The sequence below is a fragment of the Staurois parvus genome, unplaced genomic scaffold, assembly GCF_062004578.1.
Source record: "Staurois parvus isolate SC_StPar_1 unplaced genomic scaffold, SC_StPar_1.0 ptg001544l, whole genome shotgun sequence".
In the NCBI taxonomy this organism is placed as follows: Eukaryota; Metazoa; Chordata; class Amphibia; order Anura; family Ranidae; genus Staurois; species Staurois parvus.
The window spans coordinates 8,185-32,127 of record NW_028319340.1 but is presented as its reverse complement, the minus strand read 5'-3'; the positions used below and the strand labels follow the sequence as shown (position 1 = coordinate 32,127).

Genomic DNA, 23,943 nt, shown 5'->3' with positions numbered 1-23,943 from the left:
GCGACAAGTCCAACATGAAACCCTCATCTCCTGTGAAGGACATTGCGAGCAACAATTCTATTACAAAGGACCAGTAGTCTGGTCTGACCTCCTTCTCCACATCTGAGTCACTGGCCATCCATGTAGTCTTCTATCCTCACAGGGGGCGCCATTTATTGTCCTGACAATGAGGACCACACCCATCTCCAGGAACAAGAGACTCTTTGTTATGGTGATCAAAGCTTTATTTAACACATGTATGAAGACAATAAAAAGAGGAAATTGTTCTGATCTTCTTGTTGAATGCAGAGGGGACAAATCAAGGAAATCAGCATAGGTAAAGAGGTCCCACCCCAGACTGGGAGGAGACTAATAATTACATTAGTGAATTACATGAAATGACCAATAGGAGGGAGGTTTTCAGTCCAGAAGATAAGCAGGTGACCGTTTCTTTCCAGGACTTGTCTCCTAGGTGGTCACCCTTTTGTAGCTTTCACTGATGTCCAAAGGAGGTCAAAGGTCCATTAGTTTCATACATGGCTGGCGGGTCTTATAGTCATACAGATGGTGATGAGTTTTATAAAGAGAAACGATCGATATGTGCCGGGAGGAGGTTCAGCATCGGCCAAATATATATATATACACAAAATGTTGGATAAATGTCTGTCACGAGGTAAGGGCAAAGCCTTGCAGGTCTACAAATCCGGCACAGTAGAGGTTTCAGTTGCAGTCATCATAGTAAGTTGATTCCATTTCTATCTCCACCCGATCCCTTCTCCTCGTCCTCCTCTCGCTCTGATTCTTCTCATTCTTCATCTTCCTCAGGTCATTGACCATAAAGACGAGGAGCCCAGTGTAGAGGACAAAGACCGCTCCGGGAGACAGGAGGTGACCCCAACCAGACCGACCTCCTAAATGGAGATAATGGAGGACAATGAGAGAGTTGTACAGAACAGTAATATTATATATCAAGCCCGGTCAGATCTTCAGTCCAGCAGGGTCAGGATAACAGGACAGTCACACGGGTAACAGGGCAGAGATTCTGGTTGTCCTGATAAGGACGTAGCCGGACATTTAATACCTCGTCCAGTAAACATGGAGGATAGCAGAGGCTCAGATTATCATCACACAATGACAGCGGGCCAAGTGAAGATGGGACCATGTGAGAGGGTCACCAGCCATCACATCACCCCAACATACACAGTCAATAGTATATGGACCCTCTATGAAGGTGGGGGGATGGGGAACCACAGCTGCTTTATAAAATCTGCTGACCTTACACCCAGTGGTTTCATGCTGCCCTAGGCAACACAAAAATTGTCTCTACCCCACGGAGAGACCCTGAGGCCAACCAACACCTCCCTCCCCCATGAAGAGAGCCTGACATTGACCAACAACACCCCAGCCCCCCACCCACCAGAGAGAACCTTCCACTACCACCGCTGCCCATACACTGGCAACCCCCCACCCCGGGAACAGATAAGACACTCACCTTCACAGCTCCGGACATCCCCGGGAACAAGAGTCAGGCTCTGCATACACCATCAAGCAGCCCGAACCTCTCTCAGATCCCACCTGGTCCTCGTGCTGCGTGTGTCCCTTCTGCCATACCTTCTTTCATGGGACGGTGCTGCCCACCTGAAAAATGCCGCCCTTGGGAAATGCCTTGTTTTCCTTGTGGTAACTACGCCTCTGCTTACAACAGGTTGGTAATGGTCCTAATGCCAGGAATACCTTGATAATTGCCTGGTGTTGCGTCCCTGGCCCCCAGCACCCTAATTACCCATTCTTCTCTTCCATTCTAATCACAAATTCCCTCTGTGCTGAGAAGTCATAGTGCGGGAGATGTCCTCACCATCCATGACCTCATAGAAAGAACAAGGTCACTCAAGTACCAACCCAAAGCTCGGTGTCATCATCCTACTCAAGGGGGAGGATCAGGCGAGACCTGCAGAGGATGAGGGTGGGGAGGAGTGTTTGATTTGACTTCATGTCGCAGGAATGAAGATGGGGGATTCAACTTTACATTACCATTGAATAGAGGGCAGGTCAGTGAAGATGATGGAGAAGATGAGAGCTGCATTCTGGTGTGGAACAAAGCTTTCTCCAGAAGTGCCAGGACTGTTCCTCTCTGTGATACAGGGAGGCAGTTCAGTCCTCCATCCATATCGTTTCATTGATTCAGAAGAACGGCTGTGCTAGTTGGGGAGATGTTGGTGTCCATAGGATAGGCGTACGGGCTCTGGGTGCATTCACCAGATGAATCGATGGCCTATTCCTGTATCTTCTGGCTGAGGGGTGAGCTGAGATAGGAACACCAGAAGGGCATTGCCTATTGGGACTTCTGTGACTTCAGATTGAAGTACCTGCACAGCTGTCCAAAAAAAAGGCCAAAAAGAGGACATTCCCAAAATCTATGCGGTAGAGTACCCCTTTGCGTTTTACACCGCCGACTATCTGTAAAGCTATGGACGTGCGTTTTGTTCAGCTGGTTGGGGGACCTATTCGATCTTGTGAGGAGTTCATATATTGTGTTTCCTACGTTTTATATGTTTTATATGTTTTCTACATTTTATTTATTGGAGTCTTTATGCATCGATGGGAGGAAGCGATTGATTTAGTTTTGTGGAAAAGTGTGATGAGGTCTTTTTTCCCCCATGATCTAGAGCAGGGGGTCTCCAAACTATGACCCTCCAGGTGCTGAAGAACTGCAAGTCCCATGAGGTCTTGCAAGACTCTGACAGCCACAGGCAGGGCTACTGTTAGAAACTACGTGGCCCCTTACAGCCAACCTGACAGGGCCCCCCAAATCACAGGGGCCCATACAGCCAACCTAACAGCCCCCCCATAAAAAAACACAGTTTACTATGCTTCAGTTATGAATGAACACATTGAGTGATTGGTACCGATCACTCATTGTGTTCATTCATGAATGGCAGGGGCTGGAACTGGAAATGATCCCCTGTATGTTTCTCTCTGCAGCAGCTGAAAGCCAGCTGGGGGGGGGAATGGTGGACCCAGCTTTCAGCTGCTGCAGGGAGAGCCATACAGGGGATTGGTTTTAGTAATTGCCCCACTCACCCTTTCTGCCACATCCGATTCACCCAATTGCCTGGGCCCCTTTGCTGGCCTGGGCCCTGTACAGGAGGACTGGTGGTACCCCCTTATCCACGGCCCTGGCCACAGGCAAGACACCCAGAGGCATGATGGGACTTGGAGGGCCATAGTTTGGAGACCCCTGTTGTAGTGTAAGATGGAGGGGTATCCGGGGTATTATTTTAGAGACAGTAGCCACACATTTTGTACAGTGGCTGGACTGTATGGAGGCAGCTTGGTTAGGCTGCAATATAATAGGAAGAGATGAGGCGGGTTTTACCTTGAAATAGAAATCAGAGAATTATTTTAGAGCCTGTAGCCACAAATACTGTACAGTGGCCGGGCAGCATGGAAACAGCTTGAGTGGACCCCAATGAAAGGAGGAGAGATGAGACGGGTTGTAGCTTGTATAGAGGACTTTCCTATGCTGAGTCCCGTAATAACTCTAGTCTGTTTACTGCTGAGCTCAGAACCAGTTTCAGCGTTTTTTGTTTTACCTTTTTTAAGGCTTCCCAAGCTCATAGGGTTGATTGTTTCTGCCTTTTCCTGAGAAGGAGGTTCCAATATCCAGCATAGGAAGGACAACCAATGAGTTATGAATGTTTGGCTCACCCAATCCCCGCATGTTTGTTTAGAGGTATGGTTTAGAAAGGTGATCAATATTTGATTCTCTTTTTTCTCCTGACCTCCTGGGCTTTTTCCAGGAGAGGATGTATATCTAGAAGGACTTCTGCTTAGGATGTATATCTAGACGCACTTCTGCTTAGGATGTATATCTAGAAGGACTTCCGCTTAGGATGTATATCTAGACGCACTTCTGCTTAGGATGTATATCTAGAAGGACTTCTGCTTAGGATGTATATCTAGAAGGACTTCTGCTTAGGATGTATATCTAGACGCACTTCTGCTTAGGATGTATATCTAGAAGGACTTCTGCTTAGGATGTATATCTAGAAGGACTTCTGCTTAGGATGTACAGTCAGGTCCATAAATATTGGGACATCGACACAATTCTAACATTTTTGGCTCTATACACCACAATGGATTTGAAATGAAACGAACAAGATGTGCTTTAACTGCAGACTGTCGGCTTTAATTTGAGGGTATTTACATCCAAATCAGGTGAACGGTGTAGGAATTACAACAGTTTGCATATGTGCCTCCCACTTGTTAGGGGGCCAAAAGTAATGGGACAATTGGCTTCTCAGCTGTTCCATGGCCAGGTGTGTGTTATTCCCTCATTATCCCAATTACAATGAGCAGATAAAAGGTCCAGAGTTCATTTCAAGTGTGCTATTTGCATTTGGAATCTGTTGCTGTCAACTCTCAAGATGAGATCCAAAGAGCTGTCACTATCAGTGAAGCCATCATTAGGCTGAAAAAACAAAACAAACCCATCAGAGAGATAGCAAAAACATTAGGCGTGGCCAAAACAACTGTTTGGAACATTCTTAAAAAGAAGGAACGCACCGGTGAGCTCAGCAACACCAAAAGACCCGGAAGACCACGGAAAACAACTGTGGTGGATGAGCGAAGAATTCTTTCCCTGGTGAAGAAAACACCCTTCACAACAGTTGGCCAGATCAAGAACACCCTCCAGGAGGTAGGTGTATGTGTGCCAAAGTCAACAATCAAGAGAAGACTTCACCAGAGTGAATACAGAGGGTTCACCACAAGATGGAAACCATTGGTGAGCCTCAAACACAGGAAGGCCAGATTAGAGTTTGCCAAACGACATCTAAAAAGCCTTCACAGTTCTGGAACAACATCCTATGGACAGATGAGACCGACATCAACTTGTACCAGAGTGATGGGAAGAGAAGAGTATGGAGAAGGAACTGCTCATGGTCCTCAGCATACCACCTCATCAGTGATCATGGTGGTGGTAGTGTCATGGCGTGGGCATGTATGGCTGCCAATGGAACTGCTTCTCTTGTATTTATTGATGATGTGACTGCTGACAGAAGCAGCCGGATGAATTGTGAAGTGTTTCGGGAATATTATCGGCTCATATTCAGCCAAATGCTTCACAACTCATTGGACGCTTCACAGTGCAGATGGACAATGACCCAAAGCAGACTGCAAAAGCCACCAAAGAAGTGGAATGTTCTGCAATGGCCAATCACCTGACCTGAATCCGATTGAGCATTTCACTTGCTGAAGACAAAACTGAAAGGAAAATGCCCCAAGAACAAGCAGGAACTGAAGACAGTTGCAGTAGAGGCCTGGCAGAGCATCACCAGGGATGACACCCAGCGTCTGGTGATGTCTATGCGTTCCACACTTCAGGCTGTCATTGACTGCAATGGATTTGCAACCAAGTATTAAAAAGTGAAAGTTTGATTTATGATTATTATTCTGTCCCATTACTTTTGGTTCCTTAACAAGTGGGAGGCACATATGCAAACTGTTGTAATTCCTACACCGTTCACCTGATTTGGAGGTAAATACCCTGAAATTAAAGCTGACAGTCTGCAGTTAAAGCACATCTTGTTCGTTTCATTTCAAATCCATTGTGGTGTATAGAGCCAAAAATGTCAGAATTGTGTCCATGTCCCAATATTTATGGACCTGACTGTATATCTAACAGGACTTCCGCTTAGGATGTATATCTAGACGCACTTCTGCTTAGGATGTATATTTAGAAGGACTTCTGCTTAGGATGTATATTTAGAAGGACTTCTGCTTAGGATGTATATCTAGAAGGACTTCCGCTTAGGATGTATATCTAGAAGGACTTCCGCTTAGGATGTATATCTAGAAGGACTTCCGCTTAGGATGTATATCTAGAAGGACTTCCGCTTAGGATGTATATCTAGAAGGACTTCCGCTTAGGATGTATATCTAGAAGGACTTCCGCTTAGGATGTATATCTAGAAGGACTTCCGCTTAGGATGTATATCTAGAAGGACTTCCGCTTAGGATGTATATCTAGAAGGACTTCCGCTTAGGATGTATATCTAGAAGGACTTCCGCTTAGGATGTATATCTAGAAGGACTTCCGCTTAGGATGTATATCTAGAAGGACTTCTGCTTAGGATGTATATCTAGAAGGACTTCCGCTTAGGATGTATATCTAGAAGGACTTCCTCTTAGGACTTATATCTAGAAGCACTTCCGCTTAGGATGTATATCTAGAATGACTTCCACTTAGGCCTTTCCTCAGCCTGAGGGTTGCAGAGTAGCAGACTAGAATATATTGTCTTAACATCGTGAGAAGAATTCATTGCCCGTTGCATTAGGGAGAGATCCACCCCAAGAAAAATGGTGACCGCTCTTACAGGGCCATAGATCTCTCTAGCTGCTTTCACAGGACCACCTATTACCTAGAGGCTGCTCTTTGAGGGCCTACTGCTACTCCAGAATGCTCTACTATTTTTGTATCCAGAAACCTCAAACCTTCTCTCCTGAAACTGAGTTAACCAATAAAATGTGAAGAAGACTGAATTGTCTGGCACCCAACCTAAGATTCAGCCCACCAAGAACAAAACTCTGAGACCACTTCAAGAGGGGGAGGTGTGCGATCCTCAGAGTAAACATTTTAATGAGTTTTTTCTAGAGCCAATACCAGAATTATTGTACAATGGCTGGGCAGTATGTAAGCGGCTTTTCTAAGCCAACATTTAGGAGGGAGAGACAAGGTAGGTTCTGTCTTGAAAGGAACATTGGAATGTATTATCTGAGAGACAATAGTCACAAATATTTTTCAGTCAGTAGTCGGTGATTATCTGGTAGGGGTCCAGCCTGAACATCAAAGAATCCTTGAGGTCCTCATTTCTAAGAGTGCCCTCACCTTCCCTGAATCGGATGTTGTCGGCAATCATGTGGCTCAAGCACTGTTATTCCCCCTGAGGTTATCACAGAGGACAAGGGGGCGCTCTTTACATCTGGAGGAAAAGAAATGTCATCTCCAAACACGGAAAGGTTTCTTCACAGTAAGAGCTGTGAGAATGTGGAATAGACTCCCTCCAGAGTTGGTTGTGGCCAGCTCAGTGGATTGCTGGAGGAAAGTCCTGGATCCTTTCTTGGATACGCAGAATATAACTGGATATAACATTTATAGGGAACGTGGATCCAGGGAATATCCGATTGCCTCTCGGGGGGTCAGGAAGGGATTTTCTCCCCTGCAGGAGCAAATTGGATTGTGCTTTGCTGGGTTTTCTTTTTGCCTTCCTCTGGATCAAGTGTGGGTGTAGGATTATAAATTTTTTCTTTCGTGGTTGAACTGGATGGACTTTTGTCTTTTTTCAGCCAGACTAACTATGGAACCAGGGGCGGACTGACAACTCATGGGGCCCCCGGGCAATAGGAAATCATGGGGCCCCTGTGTCCTTGCCCACACTCAAACCACACTCAAAAAAGCCTATGAAAGGTACCAGGGGCATCTCATGGGGCAATGCCCGAGTGGCCAAATGGTCAGTCCGCCTCTGTATGGAACTATGCTGTGCCCGTCACATGGTACAAAGCCCCCGAACCCCATTTTTATCCCAGGAGAAATGCCCAGAGGGTGATGACTTGGAATAGATGGAGATACATTGCCAGGACTGGGGGTGGGGACTGGTCGGGACTTACCTTCTACAATGACAGTGTGGATATTTCTCAGTATCACTTCTAGTGTAGAGTTGTATATAATCACACTGTATATCCCGCCATTCTCCAGAGTCACATTGTTTATGACCAGACTTCCATTCACCGACATCCTTGTATTGGGGAAATCTTCGATCTCAGACGGCTTACACTCCCTGTGCTCCGCTATTTCTCTCAGTGGGTGCCCAGGTGACTCCCGGTAGTACCAGATAATCCAGTCACACCTCCATCTATCTGTATGGTTGAGGGTGAGATGGATTGTGATGGGGAGGAGAAGGTCAGATCCCGGCCGGGTGAATATTTCCTCCTGAACACCCGGGACATGTCCTGCACAGACAGAATACAGACCCCAGTCAGGTCACATTCTATGCTCCCCCCTCATAGAACTTCACTCTGCAAGGTACATTTTAGGTCAGCTTAGTGAATGAGGTGAAGATAAGCGAAGAACACCCAATCATGAACAAGGAAAAGGATGCGTTCTCATACATGATTGGATGATGGAAGTCAGCACAGCTTTGCCTCATTCACTGAGATAAGTGAAAATTCACTCTGGGCAAAGCCAACACACTGAACTCCAGTAGTAGACCAACCATCCCCCACCCCCACCTCCCCCCGGGGGGGGGGGTCACTTTTCTGGAAGACCATGAGACCAAATAGTTTATATATTGAGATAGATCTCCACTGCCGAATTACAGACAATGAAGTAGAATTTCCGTTTAGGTTGGAGATGGAGAGTTTGGACAAATGCAGTTGATCTACAGAAAACTCGATAACCTGAATTTCTATCAAGACTGGAGAGGGGGCGCTAGTGGGTCATATCGAACAGGTTGGAACTGTAGGGGCTGATTATGGATATAAATCCCATTTCCTTCATTGTAGACAAATAAAATGACTTCTTCTGAGGGGAGAACCAGAGGGTTGGAGAAGAGAATGTTTAGGGACCTCTACAAAGTGACCCTCTAAAGTCCCACCAGCTGAAGTCTCTGTGTACCACCTCTGCCCATCCATGACACCTCTGATCTCCTCACCTGGGCAGGTGACCCCGGCTCTGTTGTTCTTCGATTGGCTGACCTCATTCTCCACAGAACAGGTGATGTTCCAGGGTCCCGGTGAGGCCACAATGCCTTTAAAAATAGAGGGGTCAGTGGAAGACACCCAATAGGGTTTTTTATCCACGTATAAATGCAGTCTTCGGTTAGTCCCGGCCTCCACCCTGCAGAAGATCTCAGCTTTGCCATTCCGGAGACACAGGACATCGAGGACCGGAACCGATACTGGAACTGAGAGAGACAATCATTTCCATTGATAAGGTCCAATATATACACAGCATGCCCCTCCCCCATCCTTACCTGTAGACAGGTGTGCAGACATCTTCCTGGAGACTGGAGGAGACGGATCACTCCACCAACATCACATCGATTTTCTTCAGTCATGTGACCCCCATACACAGCGCTATACAACCTCATCTGGACGATCAGCTCTAAGAACACCGTACATTGTACATGGCTACTGCTGTGTGAGAGATATTCTGTACACTGGATGATACAGAACTGGGTGTGACAAGTTTCCTCTAAAGGAGACCTCCGCCTGGCGGTTCTTGGTGGATTCCTCTGGGATGCAGTCATGTGACCTCCATACACAGCGCTACACAACCTCATCTGGGCGCTCCAAGTCAGAGATATGGAGAGGAAAATGAGCACACGGGGGGGGGAATGCCCTCAGCAACCAATCATAATTCTTTGTCACATTGGCTAAGAGGTGGAATCTGATTAGTTGCTGTTGGCAGAAGCTCCACCCTCCAATGTTGATGAATCGGCTCCATCCCAGTAAACTGAACTCCAACTTACAGTGGAGAGGAGCTCCATCCGGGTCAGAGGTCAACCTGAGGGTTGGAGCCCCAACTGGGGTCACTGAAATCCCCTCCAATGTCTCCAGATTGATGCTTTGTCAGTGTGTGCATTGGGGGTCTGTCACACGACCATTGATGGTCAGATCTAACACATGGAGACCACCGAGCAGAAGGACCAGCACAGGTCAGGTCACAGCAACTTCGGGAGGGCTGAGGGCTTCAGATCTGAATCCACAGGGAATGGTGAGGATGGGGCAGTAAGCAGAGAACATTGTACATACGTGTCTCCCGGATCTTCTACTATATCATGTATGGATATAAAGACACGGAGCGTGGAGGACATTGTACATACGTGTCTCCCGGATCTTCTACTGTATCATGTATGCATATAAAGACACGAAGCGTGGAGGACATTGTACATACGTGTCTCCCGGATCTTCTACTATATCATGTATGGATATAAAGACACGGAGCGTGGAGGACATTGTACATACGTGTCTCCCGGATCTTCTACTATATCATGTATGGATATAAAGACACGGAGCGTGGAGGACATTGTACATACGTGTCTCCCGAATCTTCTACTATATCATGTATGGATATAAGGACACGGAGCGTGGAGGACATTGTACATACGTGTCTCCCGGATCTTCTACTATATCATGTATGGATATAAAGACACGGAGCGTGGAGGACATTGTACATACGTGTCTCCCGGATCTTCTACTATATCATGTATGGATATAAAGACACGGAGCGTGGAGGACATTGTACATACGTGTCTCCCGGATCTTCTACTATATCATGTATGGATATAAAGACACGGAGCGTGGAGGACATTGTACATACGTGTCTCCCGGATCTTCTACTATATCATGTATGGATATAAAGACACGGAGCGTGGAGGACATTGTACATACGTGTCTCCCGGATCCTCTACTATATCATGTATGGATATAAAGACACGGAGCGTGGAGGACATTGTACATACGTGTCTCCCGGATCTTCTACTATATCATGTATGGATATAAAGACACGGAGCGTGGAGGACACTGTACATACGTGTCTCCCGGATCTTCTACTATATCATGTATGGATATAAAGACACGGAGCGTGGAGGACATTGTACATACATGTCTCCCGGATCTTCTACTCTATCATGTATGGATATAAGGACACGGAGCGTGGAGGACACTGCTAGGACTGGAGGTGGGGATTGGACGGGACTTACCTTCTACATGGACGGTGTACTCATCAACGTGTATTAGTTCTCCTGTAGAGTTGTATATATTCGCACTGTACACCCCCTTATTCTCCGGAGTCACACCATCTATGATCAGACTTCCATTCTCCGATATCCTCGTATTGGGGAAATGTCTGAGATCAAATGGCTCACAAAACTTGTGTTCAGCTATTCCGCTACCCTTTTTGCCAGAAAATTGGAAAAAGCCCCAGTAAATCCAGTCACACCTCTGTCTATCGATATGGCTGAGGGTGAGATGGTGTCTGATGGGGAGGAGAAGGTCAGATCCTGGCCGGGTGAATATTTCCTCCTGAACACTCGGGACATTTCCTGCACAGACAGAATACAGACCCCAGTCAGGTCACAGTGTACGCTCCCCTCCCCCCTCATAGAACACACATTGTCACAGGTTCCCCCACACGCCACGCCCACAGCGACTAGCTAACCGAGGCTGGGGGTAAGAGGGAATAAAGGGGACTTAACTTTGAATATATAAAACCGTATGTAAGATCAGCCGTGATATCCTTCCACAGCCCGCACTACCTCTGCCCACCACCGGAGGGAGACTCCACTCCAATCCAGATGGCTGACCACACACTGGCAGATACAAATCTTATATACAATCTGGTGCAATGATTAGAGTTGAGGAGCAATTTAGCAATCACACCCTTCTAGAGTCCCTCCAGCTACCTCCAGCTTGAACCACATCCTTCCCTTTGCTGACAGCTGCTGTTTCATTATGTCTGGTCCAGCAGCTGGAGAATGGAAAGGAGGAGGAGCAGGAGGAGGAGCAGAGAGAGCAGCCCAGGAACGCTTGAATTACCAGCCGAGTGGCAAGTGGCTGATAAGAAATTTCCCCAGCAAGAATTCAATCCATCTGTCCCTCTTCAGGGCCCCTGACCTTCCACCACATACTGCTCACTGCCTGCCCTCCCACTACATACTGCTCCCTGCCTGCCCTCCTACTACATACTGCTCACTGCCTGCCCTCCCATTACATACTGCTCACTGCCTGCCCTCCCACTACATACTGCTCCCTGCCTGCCCTCCTACTACATACTGCTCACTGCCTGCCCTCCCATTACATACTGCTCACTGACTGCCCTCCCACTACATACTGCTCACTTACTGCCCTCCCACTACATACTGCTCACTTACTGCCCTCCCACTACATACTGCTCACTGACTGCCCTCCCACTACATACTGCTCACTGACTGCCCTCCCACTACATACTGCTCACTTACTGCCCTCCCACTACATACTGCTCACTTACTGCCCTCCCACTACATACTGCTCACTGCCTGCCCTCCCACTACATACTGCTCACTGCCTGCCCTCCCCTTACATACTGCTCCCTGCCCTCCCACTACATACTGCTCACTGCCTGCCCTCCCACTACATACTACTCACTGCCTGCCCTCCCATTACATACTGCTCACTGCCTGCCCTCCCATTACATACTGCTCACTGACTGCCTGGTGGGGGGGAATCAGAATTGGGAAGCCCCCTTTATATAAGGGACCCCCCAGATATCTGCACACCCACATTCACAAAATAAAGTCGGTGCGTTTTTGACAATTCCTTTATTAATGAAATACCCCAAAAATCCAACGTTGTAAATCCAGCCCCAATCACAACGAACTTTGTCTGCCAATGGTCATCCCCTGACAAAAAATCATCCATATGCCCCTCCCCCAATCATTGACACTGCACTCCAGTGTTAATGACAGCCCTCATCATATGCAAGGGGGCGGGGATGTGGTGACATCACTCATCAAGTATGGACCCGGTCATATTTGGTCTATGACCATTGCCATATTTGGTCAGTGATGTCACCACCACCCCATGGGGGAGGAGTCCTGGCCATGTAAGTGGAAGAGGCTGGTGACCTCACTGGTTGTGGGACTTCCCTCTCCATCAACATTGACTATTTGTAATCCTTATGCTGCTTTTTATTTTTCTTCAGGGCTCTGGCCTAGGCCAAGATGATGTCATACATCACAGGGGAGGAGGAACTTTCTCAGCTAAGCATTCCCTCCTGCCTGCATGCCTGAGCTAAGAGTGGATGGATTCCAGGAAGTACATGCCACTTGAATCATCTGCCCTCATTCAAGATGGCCAGAAGATGGTTGGAAATGCTAGGGGGTGTTTTTCAAAGCAATTTCCTATCAAAATAAAGCATAGACATGGACCAATGGGGGAGTTTGCTTTGAATATTACAATTTATTAAACATAGTTTTTGGTTTGTGGTGCTCAGTTACAACGTAGTTCCAGGTTCAGGACTTGGTGGTACCTGGACCCGCCAACATCCTCGACAACCACTGATATAGGGAAGCTTTCATGTATAGTAGTGGAAGTAATACCACCATTACACGGGATGGTTGGCTCCCACTGAAGGGGTAAGGGGTCAACGTTTGTCTGAATGGCCAGATAGCCGAGGTTCAGCCATCCCTACATACAGCACATGTCCTGTTTTATACCCTCCCCCAAAGTCATCCCCCAAAAATAAAGAGAACGGTCCATGGAGGAAACGTTATAATGACATTGTATTATAAAACCAAACTGAACGATACTCCAAGAGAAAACGAATAACTTACACCAGAAATAAGCTGTGAGTTAGACCTCAAGGCATCTCAAAGGTCAATCACCAAAGAGCTTCACGTCTTCCCCCTACATGGTGCAGCGTGAACCCTTCATATCACCATGAGAAGAGAGAGAACCCATGTCCCCATGTCACTGGAAGGTCTATAGATGGATGTCTCCTCTACATGGTGCAGCATGAACCCTTCATATCACCATGAGAAGAGAAAGACCTCATGTCCCCATGTCACTGGAAGGTCTATAGATGGATGTCTCCTCTACATGGTGCTGCATGAACCCTTCATATCACCATGAGAAGAGAGAGACCCCATGTCCCCATGTCACTGGAAGGTCTGTAGATGGATGTCTCCTCTACATGGTGCAGCATGAACCCTTCATATCACCATGAGAAGAAAAAGACCCCATGTCCCCATGCCACTGGAAGGTCTATAGATGGATGTCTCCTCTACATGGTGCAGCATGAACCCTTCATATCACCATGAGAAGAGAAAGACCCCATGTCCCCATGTCACTGGAAGGTCTATAGATGGATGTCTCCTCTACAAGGTGCAGCATGAACCCTTCATATCACCATGAGAAGAGAAAGACCCCATGTCCCCATGTCACTGGAAGTTCTATAGATGGATGTCTCCTCTACATGGTGCAGCATGAACCCCTCATATCACCATGAGAAGAGAAAGACCTCATGTCCCCATGTCACTGGAAGGTCTATAGATGGATGTCTCCTCTACATGGTGCAGCATGAACCCTTCATATCACCATGAGAAGAGAAAGACCCCATGTCCCCATGTCACTGGAAGATCTATAGATGGATGTCTCCTCTACATGGTGCAGCATGAACCCTTCATATCACCATGAGAAGAGAAAGACCCCATGTCCCCACGTCACTGGAAGGTCTATAGATGGATGTCTCCACTACATGGTGCAGCATGAACCCTTCATATCACCATGAGAGGAGAAAGACCCCATGTCCCCATGTCACTGGAAGGTCTTTAGATGGATGTCTCCTCTACAAGGTGCAGCATGAACCCTTCATATCACCATGAGAAGAGAAAGACCCCATGTCCCCATGTCACTGGAAGGTCTATAGATGGATGTCTCCTCTACATGGTGAAGCATGAACCCTTCATATCACCATGAGAGGAGAAAGACCCCATGTCCCCGTGTCACTGGAAGGTCTATAGATGGATGTCTCCTCTACATGGTGCAGCATGAACCCTTTATATCACCATGAGAAGAGAAAGACCTCATGTCCCCTTGTCACTGGAAGGTCTATAGATGGATGTCTCCTCTACATGGTGCAGCATGAACCCCTCATATCACCATGAGAAGAAAAAGACCCCATGTCACTGGAAGGTCTGTAGATGGATGTCTCCTCTACATGGTGCAGCGTGAACCCTTCATATCACCATGAGAAGAGAAAGACCCCATGTCCCCATGTCACTGGAAGTTCTATAGATGGATGTCTCCTCTACACGGTGCAGCATGAACCCTTCATATCACCATGAGAGGAGAAAGACCCCATGTCCCCGTGTCACTGGAAGGTCTATAGATGGATGTCTCCTCTACATGGTGCAGCATGAACCCTTTATATCACCATGAGAAGAGAAAGACCTCATGTCCCCTTGTCACTGGAAGGTCTTTAGATGGATGTCTCCTCTACAAGGTGCAGCATGAACCCTTCATATCACCATGAGAAGAGAAAGACCCCATGTCCCCATGTCACTGGAAGGTCTATAGATGGATGTCTCCTCTACATGGTGCAGCATGAACCCTTCATATCACCATGAGAGGAGAAAGACCCCATGTCCCCGTGTCACTGGAAGGTCTATAGATGGATGTCTCCTCTACATGGTGCAGCATGAACCCTTTATATCACCATGAGAAGAGAAAGACCTCATGTCCCCATGTCACTGGAAGGTCTATAGATGGATGTCTCCTCTACATGGTGCAGCATGAACCCCTCATATCACCATGAGAAGAAAAAGACCCCATGTCCCCATGTCACTGGAAGGTCTGTAGATGGATGTCTCCTCTACATGGTGCAGCGTGAACCCTTCATATCACCATGAGAAGAGAAAGACCCCATGTCCCCATGTCACTGGAAGTTCTATAGATGGATGTCTCCTCTACACGGTGCAGCATGAACCCTTCATATCACCATGAGAAGAGAAAGACCCCATGTCCCCATGTCACTGGAAGTTCTATAGATGGATGTCTCCTCTACACGGTGCAGCATGAACCCCTCATATCACCATTAGAAGAGAAAGACCCCATGTCCCCATGTCACTGGAAGGTCTATAGATGGATGTCTCCTCTACATGGTGCAGCATGAACCCTTCATATCACCATGAGAAGAGAAAGACCCCATGTCCCCACGTCACTGGAAGGTCTATAGATGGATGTCTCCACTACATGGTGCAGCATGAACCCTTCATATCACCATGAGAAGAGAAAGACCCCATGTCCCCATGTCACTGGAAGGTCTTTAGATGGATGTCTCCTCTACATGGTGCAGCATGAACCCTTCATATCACCATGAGAGGAGAAAGACCCCATGTCCCCGTGTCACTGGAAGGTCTATAGATGGATGTCTCCTCTACATGGTGCAGCATGAACCCTTTATATCACCATGAGAAGAGAAAGACCTCATGTCCCCATGTCACTGGAAGGTCTATAGATGGATGTCTCCTCTACATGGTGCAGCATGAACCCCTCATATCACCATGAGAAGAAAAAGATCCCATGTCCCCATGTCACTGGAAGGTCTGTAGATGGATGTCTCCTCTACATGGTGCAGCGTGAACCCTTCATATCACCATGAGAAGAGAAAGACCCCATGTCCCCATGTCACTGTAAGTTCTATAGATGGATGTCTCCTCTACACGGTGCAGCATGAACCCTTCATATCACCATGAGAAGAGAAAGACCCCATGTCCCCATGTCACTGGAAGTTCTATAGATGGATGTCTCCTCTACATGGTGCAGCATGAACCCTTCATATCACCATGAGAAGAGAAAGACCCCATGTCCCCATGTCACTGGAAGGTCTATAGATGGATGTCTCCTCTACAAGGTGCAGCATGAACCCTTCATATCACCATGAGAAGAGAAAGACCCCATGACCCCATGTCACTGGAAGGTCTATAGATGGATGTCTCCTCTACATGGTGCAGCATGAACCCTTCATATCACCATGAGAAGAGAAAGACCTCATGTCCCCATGTCACTGGAAGGTCTATAGATGGATGTCTCCTCTACATGGTGCAGCATGAATCCTTCATATCACCATGAGAAGAGAAAGACCCCATGTCCCCATGTCACTGGAAGATCTATAGATGGATGTCTCCTCTACATGGTGCAGCATGAACCCTTCATATCACCATGAGAAGAGAAAGACCTCATGTCCCCACGTCACTGGAAGGTCTATAGATGGATGTCTCCACTACATGGTGCAGCATGAACCCTTCATATCACCGTGAGAGGAGAAAGACCTCATGTCCCCTTTATGTAAATCCCAGGATTGTCTGGAGAGGTTGGAATGACCACCCCCAGCCCTCTGTCCTACACAAGTCTGCTCAGATCTTCGTATCCTCATGGGTGGCCCAGTACACCCCACATATTACATCTCACATTTGCTCCATGGGATTCAATACAAATTTTCCGGCTACGATTCAGAAATTGGTGGATTGGGAAAATCTCTTTCGTCCCTCCAGACTTCCTATGTTTTCTTGTCTTATGTAAGGTCTAATATCTGCATGGACTGAAGTCCCATCTAGAAGCCCCATGGATGGGGAGCCATGTAAAGGAAGGTTGGTTAGTCCTCTCCTCAGAATAGCCGGGGGATGGTAGAGCTCCAAATGGAAAAGCTTTCCTACTAAAGAAATGACCGGCACCCTGCAGGAGAGGATACAACTGTCCATCTGTAGAACATTGTCACCTCCCATCCACCTCCATCCACCAATCTGAGTTTTATCCATACCTGTGCCGGGACAGAGAAGAACCCACAGGAGGAGGACACGGAGGGGCCACATTGCTGCAGTCAGGTGTGCGATCTGTGTGTGAAGAATGGAAGTTATAAGGAACTCAAAGAGGAAGAAGATTTTGTTCCGGAAGACGTGTGTTTCCTCTGCAATTTATGTAGAAAAACTACATGAAACCTGATGTGTCCGTCCAACCACAACCGATATTTCTGTGCCTGGCAGTGAGTGTAACCAGCAGAAAGTGTTTTATATCTCGGGGACTTTATTGGTCAGATCTCTGTGATGAGTTCCCAGGTCCTCACACCTCTGAACACCTCAAATCTTCTTGTGATGAAAGGTCACCGTCCTCCCATTCTTCTCCAGGGGTCATCTGCAGGGGCGGACTGACCATTTGGAAACTTGGGCAGTGCCCGAGGGCCCGGGGTCAGTAGGGGGCCCCATGAGATGCCCCTGGTACCTTTTTCATAGGCTTTTTTGAGTTTGGACAAGGACACTGGGGCCCCATGATCCCCTATTGCCCGGGGGCCCCATGAGTTGTCAGTCCGCCCCTGGTCATCTGCTGTCGTACAAACATGCTGCTTTCATGTTCTATGTAAGATTCAAGTATTTCTCAGCATCATGAATGGGAATGAAGTTTGCATTCATAGCTCCTGTAGGCTCACTGAGAATTGTGCAGGTTCAAGGTTTGTGGAAATGTACCTGACCTGACCGAATCTTAAATCTCCCATCATGCTCTGCAGAATAAGACTGGGCATTAATAGGGACCTATGTAGGCACCAACCCCTCACTATACAAGGATGGGCTCCCGGCACCCATTTGTCAGTGTCTGTTGAAGCCTTGTAGGGAGAGCTGAAGGCAACCATGGGGGGATGAGTTGCTTTACAGATCCATATTGTATGAAATGACTGCGGATTGCAGTGTGGTGGGCTACATATTAGAAGGCGGGGCAGTCTGCTTCTTCCACTGTAGGCGCTCGACCCGAGCAATACCACAGCCTGGCAAGGAAGCCAGGAGAAACCTGGTTTCTTTATGGTTCCTGGTCCCTGGAGGCAGCATTCCAATTGGCTACACTGCATTCAGGTGACCCCTGGGGGCCATCTTGGGTCCACAGAGTCTTTATAGGTCCCTGGCTAGAGTAGGGAAAGAGCACCCATTTGTTATGGAACATGATTAGTGACAGGGAAAGGTTCCTGACTACTAGAGACAGGCTAGGGACACAAAATCCTGCAAAGAAATGACTCTACCTGGAGACCAGACTGGCCAAGCTGCACTCCCTCTGAAGATGGATGCTGGTGGTGCATCTTTACCTGCTGCATCTCTGCATTGAAGTGAACTGTGAGTTTTACCCTAAGCGGCACCCTCCCGCTGGGATTGATTGTAGTTGGCATTCATCTGCAACCAGATTGTGTCTTTAGTGCCACTGCACCACTCTGCACCTACCCACACGTGGCAGGAGTCGGCAGGATATGTCCCTTGGGAGCAGAAGGAGGAGTGGGCTCCGCCATGGCTCTGCTAAGATCGGACTTTGCCAGTGAACCATCCTCCTTACATTGGTGGTAACCGTGAATGCTCCCCTTACATTGGTGGTCACTGTGACTGCTCCTATTACATTAGTGGTCAGTGAACCATCCTCCTTACATTGGTGGTCACCGTGAATGCTCCCCTTACATTGGTGGTCACCGTGAATTCTCCTCTTACATTGGTGGTCACCGTGACTGCTCCTATTACATTGGTGGTCCCCGTGAATGCTCCTCTTACATTGGTGGTCACCGTGAATGCTCCTCTTACATTGGTGGTCACCGTGAATGCTCCTCTTACATTGGTGGTCGCCGTGAATGCTCCCCTTACATTGGTGGTCACCGTGAATGCTCCCCTTACATTGGTGGTCACCGTGAATTCTCCTCTTACATTGGTGGTCACCGTGAATGCTCCCCTTACATTGGTGGTAACCGTGAATGCTCCTCTTACATTGGTGGTCACCGTGAATGCTCCCCTTACATTGGTGGTCACCGTGAATTCTCCTCTTACATTGGTGGTCACCGTGAATTCTCCTCTTACATTGGTGGTCACCGTGAATGCTCCTATTACATTAGTGGTCAGTGAACCATCCTCCTTACATTGATGGTCACCGTGAATGCTCCTCTTACATTGGTGGTCACCGTGAATGCTCCCCTTACATTGGTGGTCACCGTGAATGCTCCCCTTACATTGGTGGTCACCGTGAATGCTCCCCTTACATTGGTGGCCAATGTAGAATCTCCTCTTTTTATTGGTAGTCAGTAAAGAAATCCTAACTTGCATTTGTGGTCATCATTGAATCCTCCCTTACATTGGTGGTCCATGTAGAAGCCTTCCTGAAATCGGTGGTCAGTAGTGATGGCCCGAACACCCCCCCCGTAGTTCAGTTTGTGGTGGAACATTTGAACAGACCAGAAGTTTGTCGCGAACATCGAATGTAAGTCTATGGGACTCCAACTTGCTATTCAAAAGTGCCCATTTCAAAGGCCACGTATTGGCCATAACAGTGGTACAGGGCCCCGGGGGCCCCTGAGGGACAGAAATCAGGGAGAGAAATAGTTTAAAACATTACTTTTTTTAACCCCTCGCCTACCGGGCACTTTTACACCCCCCCCTCCTGCCCAGGTCAATTTTCAGCTTTCAGCACTGTCGCACTTTGAATGACAATTGCGTGGTCATGCAACACTGTACCCAGATGACATTTTTATCATTTTTTTTTAGACAGATAAAGCTTTATTTTGGTGGTATTTAATCACCTCGGGGGTAATTTTGCTCCTTCGCTGATGTGCGCTAATGAGGCTTCAGTGATGGGCACTGATAGGCCTCACTGATGAGGAGGCACTGATGAGGAGTCACTGATTGGTGGCACTGATGGGCACTGATAGGCAGCACTGATGAGGAGGCACTGATGAGGAGGCACTGATGAGGAGGCACTGATAGGCGGCACTGATGGGCACTGATAGGCGGCACTGATAGGTGGCACTGATGGGCATTGACAAGCATCACTGATGGGCACTGAAAGGAAGCACTCATATATGGCACTGATGAAGTGGCACTGATGGGCACTGATAGGCGGCACTGATGAGGAAGCACTGATCAGTGGCACTGATGGGCATTGACAGGCATCACTGATGGGCACTGAAAGGCAGCACTCATATGTGGCACTGATAGGTGGCACTGATGGGCACTGATAGGCAGGACTGATTGGAACTGTTAGGCAGCACTGACTGGCACTGATAGTTGGCACTGAAAGGCAGCTCTGATGGGCACTGATATGTGGCATTGATGGGCACTGACAGGTGGCATTGATGGGGCTACACCAGCGGCAGACTGACAACTCATGGGGCCCCCGGGCAATAGGGGATCATGGGGTCCCTGTGTCCTCACCCACACTCAAACCACACCCAAAAAAGACTATGAAAGGTACTAGGGGCATCTCATGGGGCCCAATACTGACCCTGGGCCCTCGGGCAGTGTTTGAGTGCCTGATTGGACAGTCCGCTCCTGGGCTACACTGATCACCAGTGCCCTGATGATCAGTGTAGATGTCCCCTCTGAGGAATGCCAATTTCCGGCTCTCCTCTCCTCTCCTCTGCTCACGCGCTGTCAATGTGAGGAGAGGACTGCCAATAACCGGCATTTCCTATTTACATGTGATCAGCTGTGATTGGACACAGCTGATCACATGACACAGCCAACATCATTGGCTCTTTACAGTGATTGGTGATCCACTGTGTCCCAGAGTCAATAGCTAAAGACCTCCAAACTTGGTGTGGCCTTCAGATGAGCCCAACAACAGTGTGTAGAGAGCTTCATGGAATGGGTTTCCATGGCCGAGCAGCTGCATCCAAGCCTTCCATCACCAAGTGCAATGCAAAGCGTCGGATGCCGTGGTGTAAAGAACGCCGCCACTGGACTCTAGAGCATGGAGACGTGTACTCTGGAGGGACCAATCACGCTTCTCTGTCTGACAATCCGATGGACGTGTCTGGGTTTGCCGGTGGCCAGGAGAACGGTACTTGCCTGACTGCATTGTGTATGTCAGATACAAAAAAGTACATATATAGTTCACAGAAAAAAACTCAAAAAAGCAAATCTGCAAATATATGTAACTCGATCGAAATACAAAACGAACAACATATGCAGTGCCCAAAACAATATATTGTGCAGATAAACAGGGGGTTTGACACAAATATGGAAACCCTCCATGATTGGCAGGTGTGAAAGTGACGCCATGTTTGGCGGTGAAAGCGGAAGTGATGTAACATCTGCTGTGTGATGAGACATCTAGCTACCAGCGGGAAGTCTCACTTTCTTCATTTACTTTGTGCGCTGCTAGAGATTCAGAGCCCGCCCTGCTCCAAAGCACTCCCCCTTGTTGAGGGCATGTGGCCTGGTATTGTTCGGGGGGGGGACACTGATCAGTGCTACAGGCTATAGCCTGCCAAACTGAGCATATGAAACATTTCCAACAAGCTGGTTGAACAAACGTCAATCTGTAGGTGGACTTCTCTCCAACCATAATGTCTATAGATGGATCTCATCTTGACCAGTACTTGCTGAACTGGCCAAGATGTATGAAGCTCAGGATGGAATGCTGGTGAGACAGATGTCCCCTAACAGGAGATGCCCCGTGTAGAGACATCATACAGAGAACTGAGAACATTTTGTTATAACTCCTTCTTAAAGGAGTGCCCATCGGATGTCGTGAGAACTTGACCGACAAGAACTTGACCGATGAGAACTTGACTGGCAAGAACTTGACTGACGAGGACTTGACTGACGAGGACTTGACAGAGGAGAATTTGACTGGCAAGAACTTGACGGATGAGAACTTGACCAGTGAGAACTTGACCAACGAGAAGTTGACCGATGAGAAGTTGACCGATGAGAAGTTGACCGACGAGAACTTGACCGACAAGAACTTGACCGACGAGAAGCTGACTGACGAGAAATTGACCGACAAGAACTTGACCAACAAGAACTTGACCGTCGAGAACTTAACCGACGAGAAACTGACCGACAAGATCTTGACCGACAAGAACTTGACCAATGAGAACTTGACCAACAAGAACTTGACCGTCGAGAACTTGACCGACGAGAAGCTGACCGACGAGAAGCTGACCGACGAGATCTTGACCGACGAGAACTTGACCGACGAGAACTTGACCAACAAGAACTTGACCGTCGAGAACTTGACCGACGAGAAGCTGACCGACGAGAAGCTGACCGACGAGATCTTGACCGATGAGAAGATGACCGACGAGAACTTGACCAACGAGAAGCTGACCGATGAGAACTTGACCGACAAGAGCTTGACCGACGAGAGCTTGACTGATGAGAACTTGACTGATGCATTGGAGAATTTTTTCTCCTTTCCACCATATGCTTCAAATGGACCTGATCTTGTGACATCATTGCGCACACTGGCAGCTGGATCCCGCGATAGGGCTTGGATATGTCATCTTACGCCCCCTTTCACACAGGCCTTCTATTTTCTTCATCCGTTCAGCCGCTTTTTTTTTTAATTGAAAATTGGATGAAAAACGGATCCGGACATCATCTTTTACATCTGTTGTGGACATCCGTTTCCTAAGGAATTTCTAATATTTAGAACATTAGAACTCGAATCGGCTGAAAATTGATCCACCGATTCGAATAGCTGGTTGCTAAGGAGCGGATCAGCAAGCCGGCAGCCGCGTCCTTAACAACCGATGAGTCATCAGCGGTCAGCAGGGTTCCCCTCTGACAGCTGAATGTAAAAAAAAACATTGTCGGCAATCAAAAAACAGTGTGAGGGTCCCCCCAATCCATACCAGGCCTTTCGGGTCTTGTATGGATTTTAAGGGGAACCCCACAAAAAAAAAAAAATGGTGTAAGGTCCTCCCACCCCATCCATACCAAGCCCTTCGGGTCTGGTATGGATTTTGAGGGGGACTCCCATGCCATTTCTTTTTAAATTTTGGTGTGGGGGTCCTCCCACCCCATCCATACCAAGGCCTTTGGGTCTGGTATTGTTTTTGAGGAGAACCCCCATGCCAGAATTAATAAAGAAATGGAATGGGGGCCCCCCCAAAAATCCCTTAAAGGATCTTGTGAGCTACTGAAACCCCTCTGGTGCTGAGGATTCAGCTGCCGGTCTACCTAAAGGGGACACCGGCTGGTGTTCCGAAGAGTTTTGTCCATTTAATCTCCTACCCTAAAGGGGAGGTCCAGTCGGAATTTAAAAAAATAAAAGTCATCAGCCACAAAAGCTGTAGCTGGTGACTTTTATAAAAAGGACACTCACCTGTCCTTCAATTCTGTGGTGTCCTCACACTGGCCGGGTTGACTGACCGTCCTGCCTCCTCAGCACTGGCATCTTCAGGGTGGGTAACCGGCTGTGACAGCTTGTGGCTTCACAGCCGGGTGCCCACTGCACATGCGCGAGTAGCACTGTGCTTTGTGAATGGTCCCATAGCCTTCTGGGAAATGTTACGTGTCCCAGAAGACTACGTGGAGGGAGGGGGGGAGGACAACTTCCGCTTCCGATTGCCTAGGCGAGTTCTGGGTCTTCCCAGTATGGGATTGTTCCAGCCTGGAGGGG

General features: G+C 47.9%; 1 protein-coding gene across 1 annotated transcript; it reads right to left on the bottom strand.

Annotated features, from left to right (window-relative positions):
• Positions 1 to 17,410, bottom strand: LOC149435316 (uncharacterized). The gene is made up of 5 exons (XM_089662795.1): positions 17,339 to 17,410; positions 10,743 to 11,084; positions 8,691 to 8,942; positions 7,648 to 7,989; positions 1 to 890 (listed from the first exon to the last, which is right to left on the bottom strand). Exons 1-5 carry the CDS (start codon positions 17,388 to 17,390, stop codon positions 700 to 702), a joined length of 1,179 nt encoding a protein of 392 aa, XP_089518921.1. The 5' UTR covers positions 17,391 to 17,410; the 3' UTR covers positions 1 to 699.
• Between the last annotated feature and the right edge of the window lie 6,533 nt (positions 17,411 to 23,943).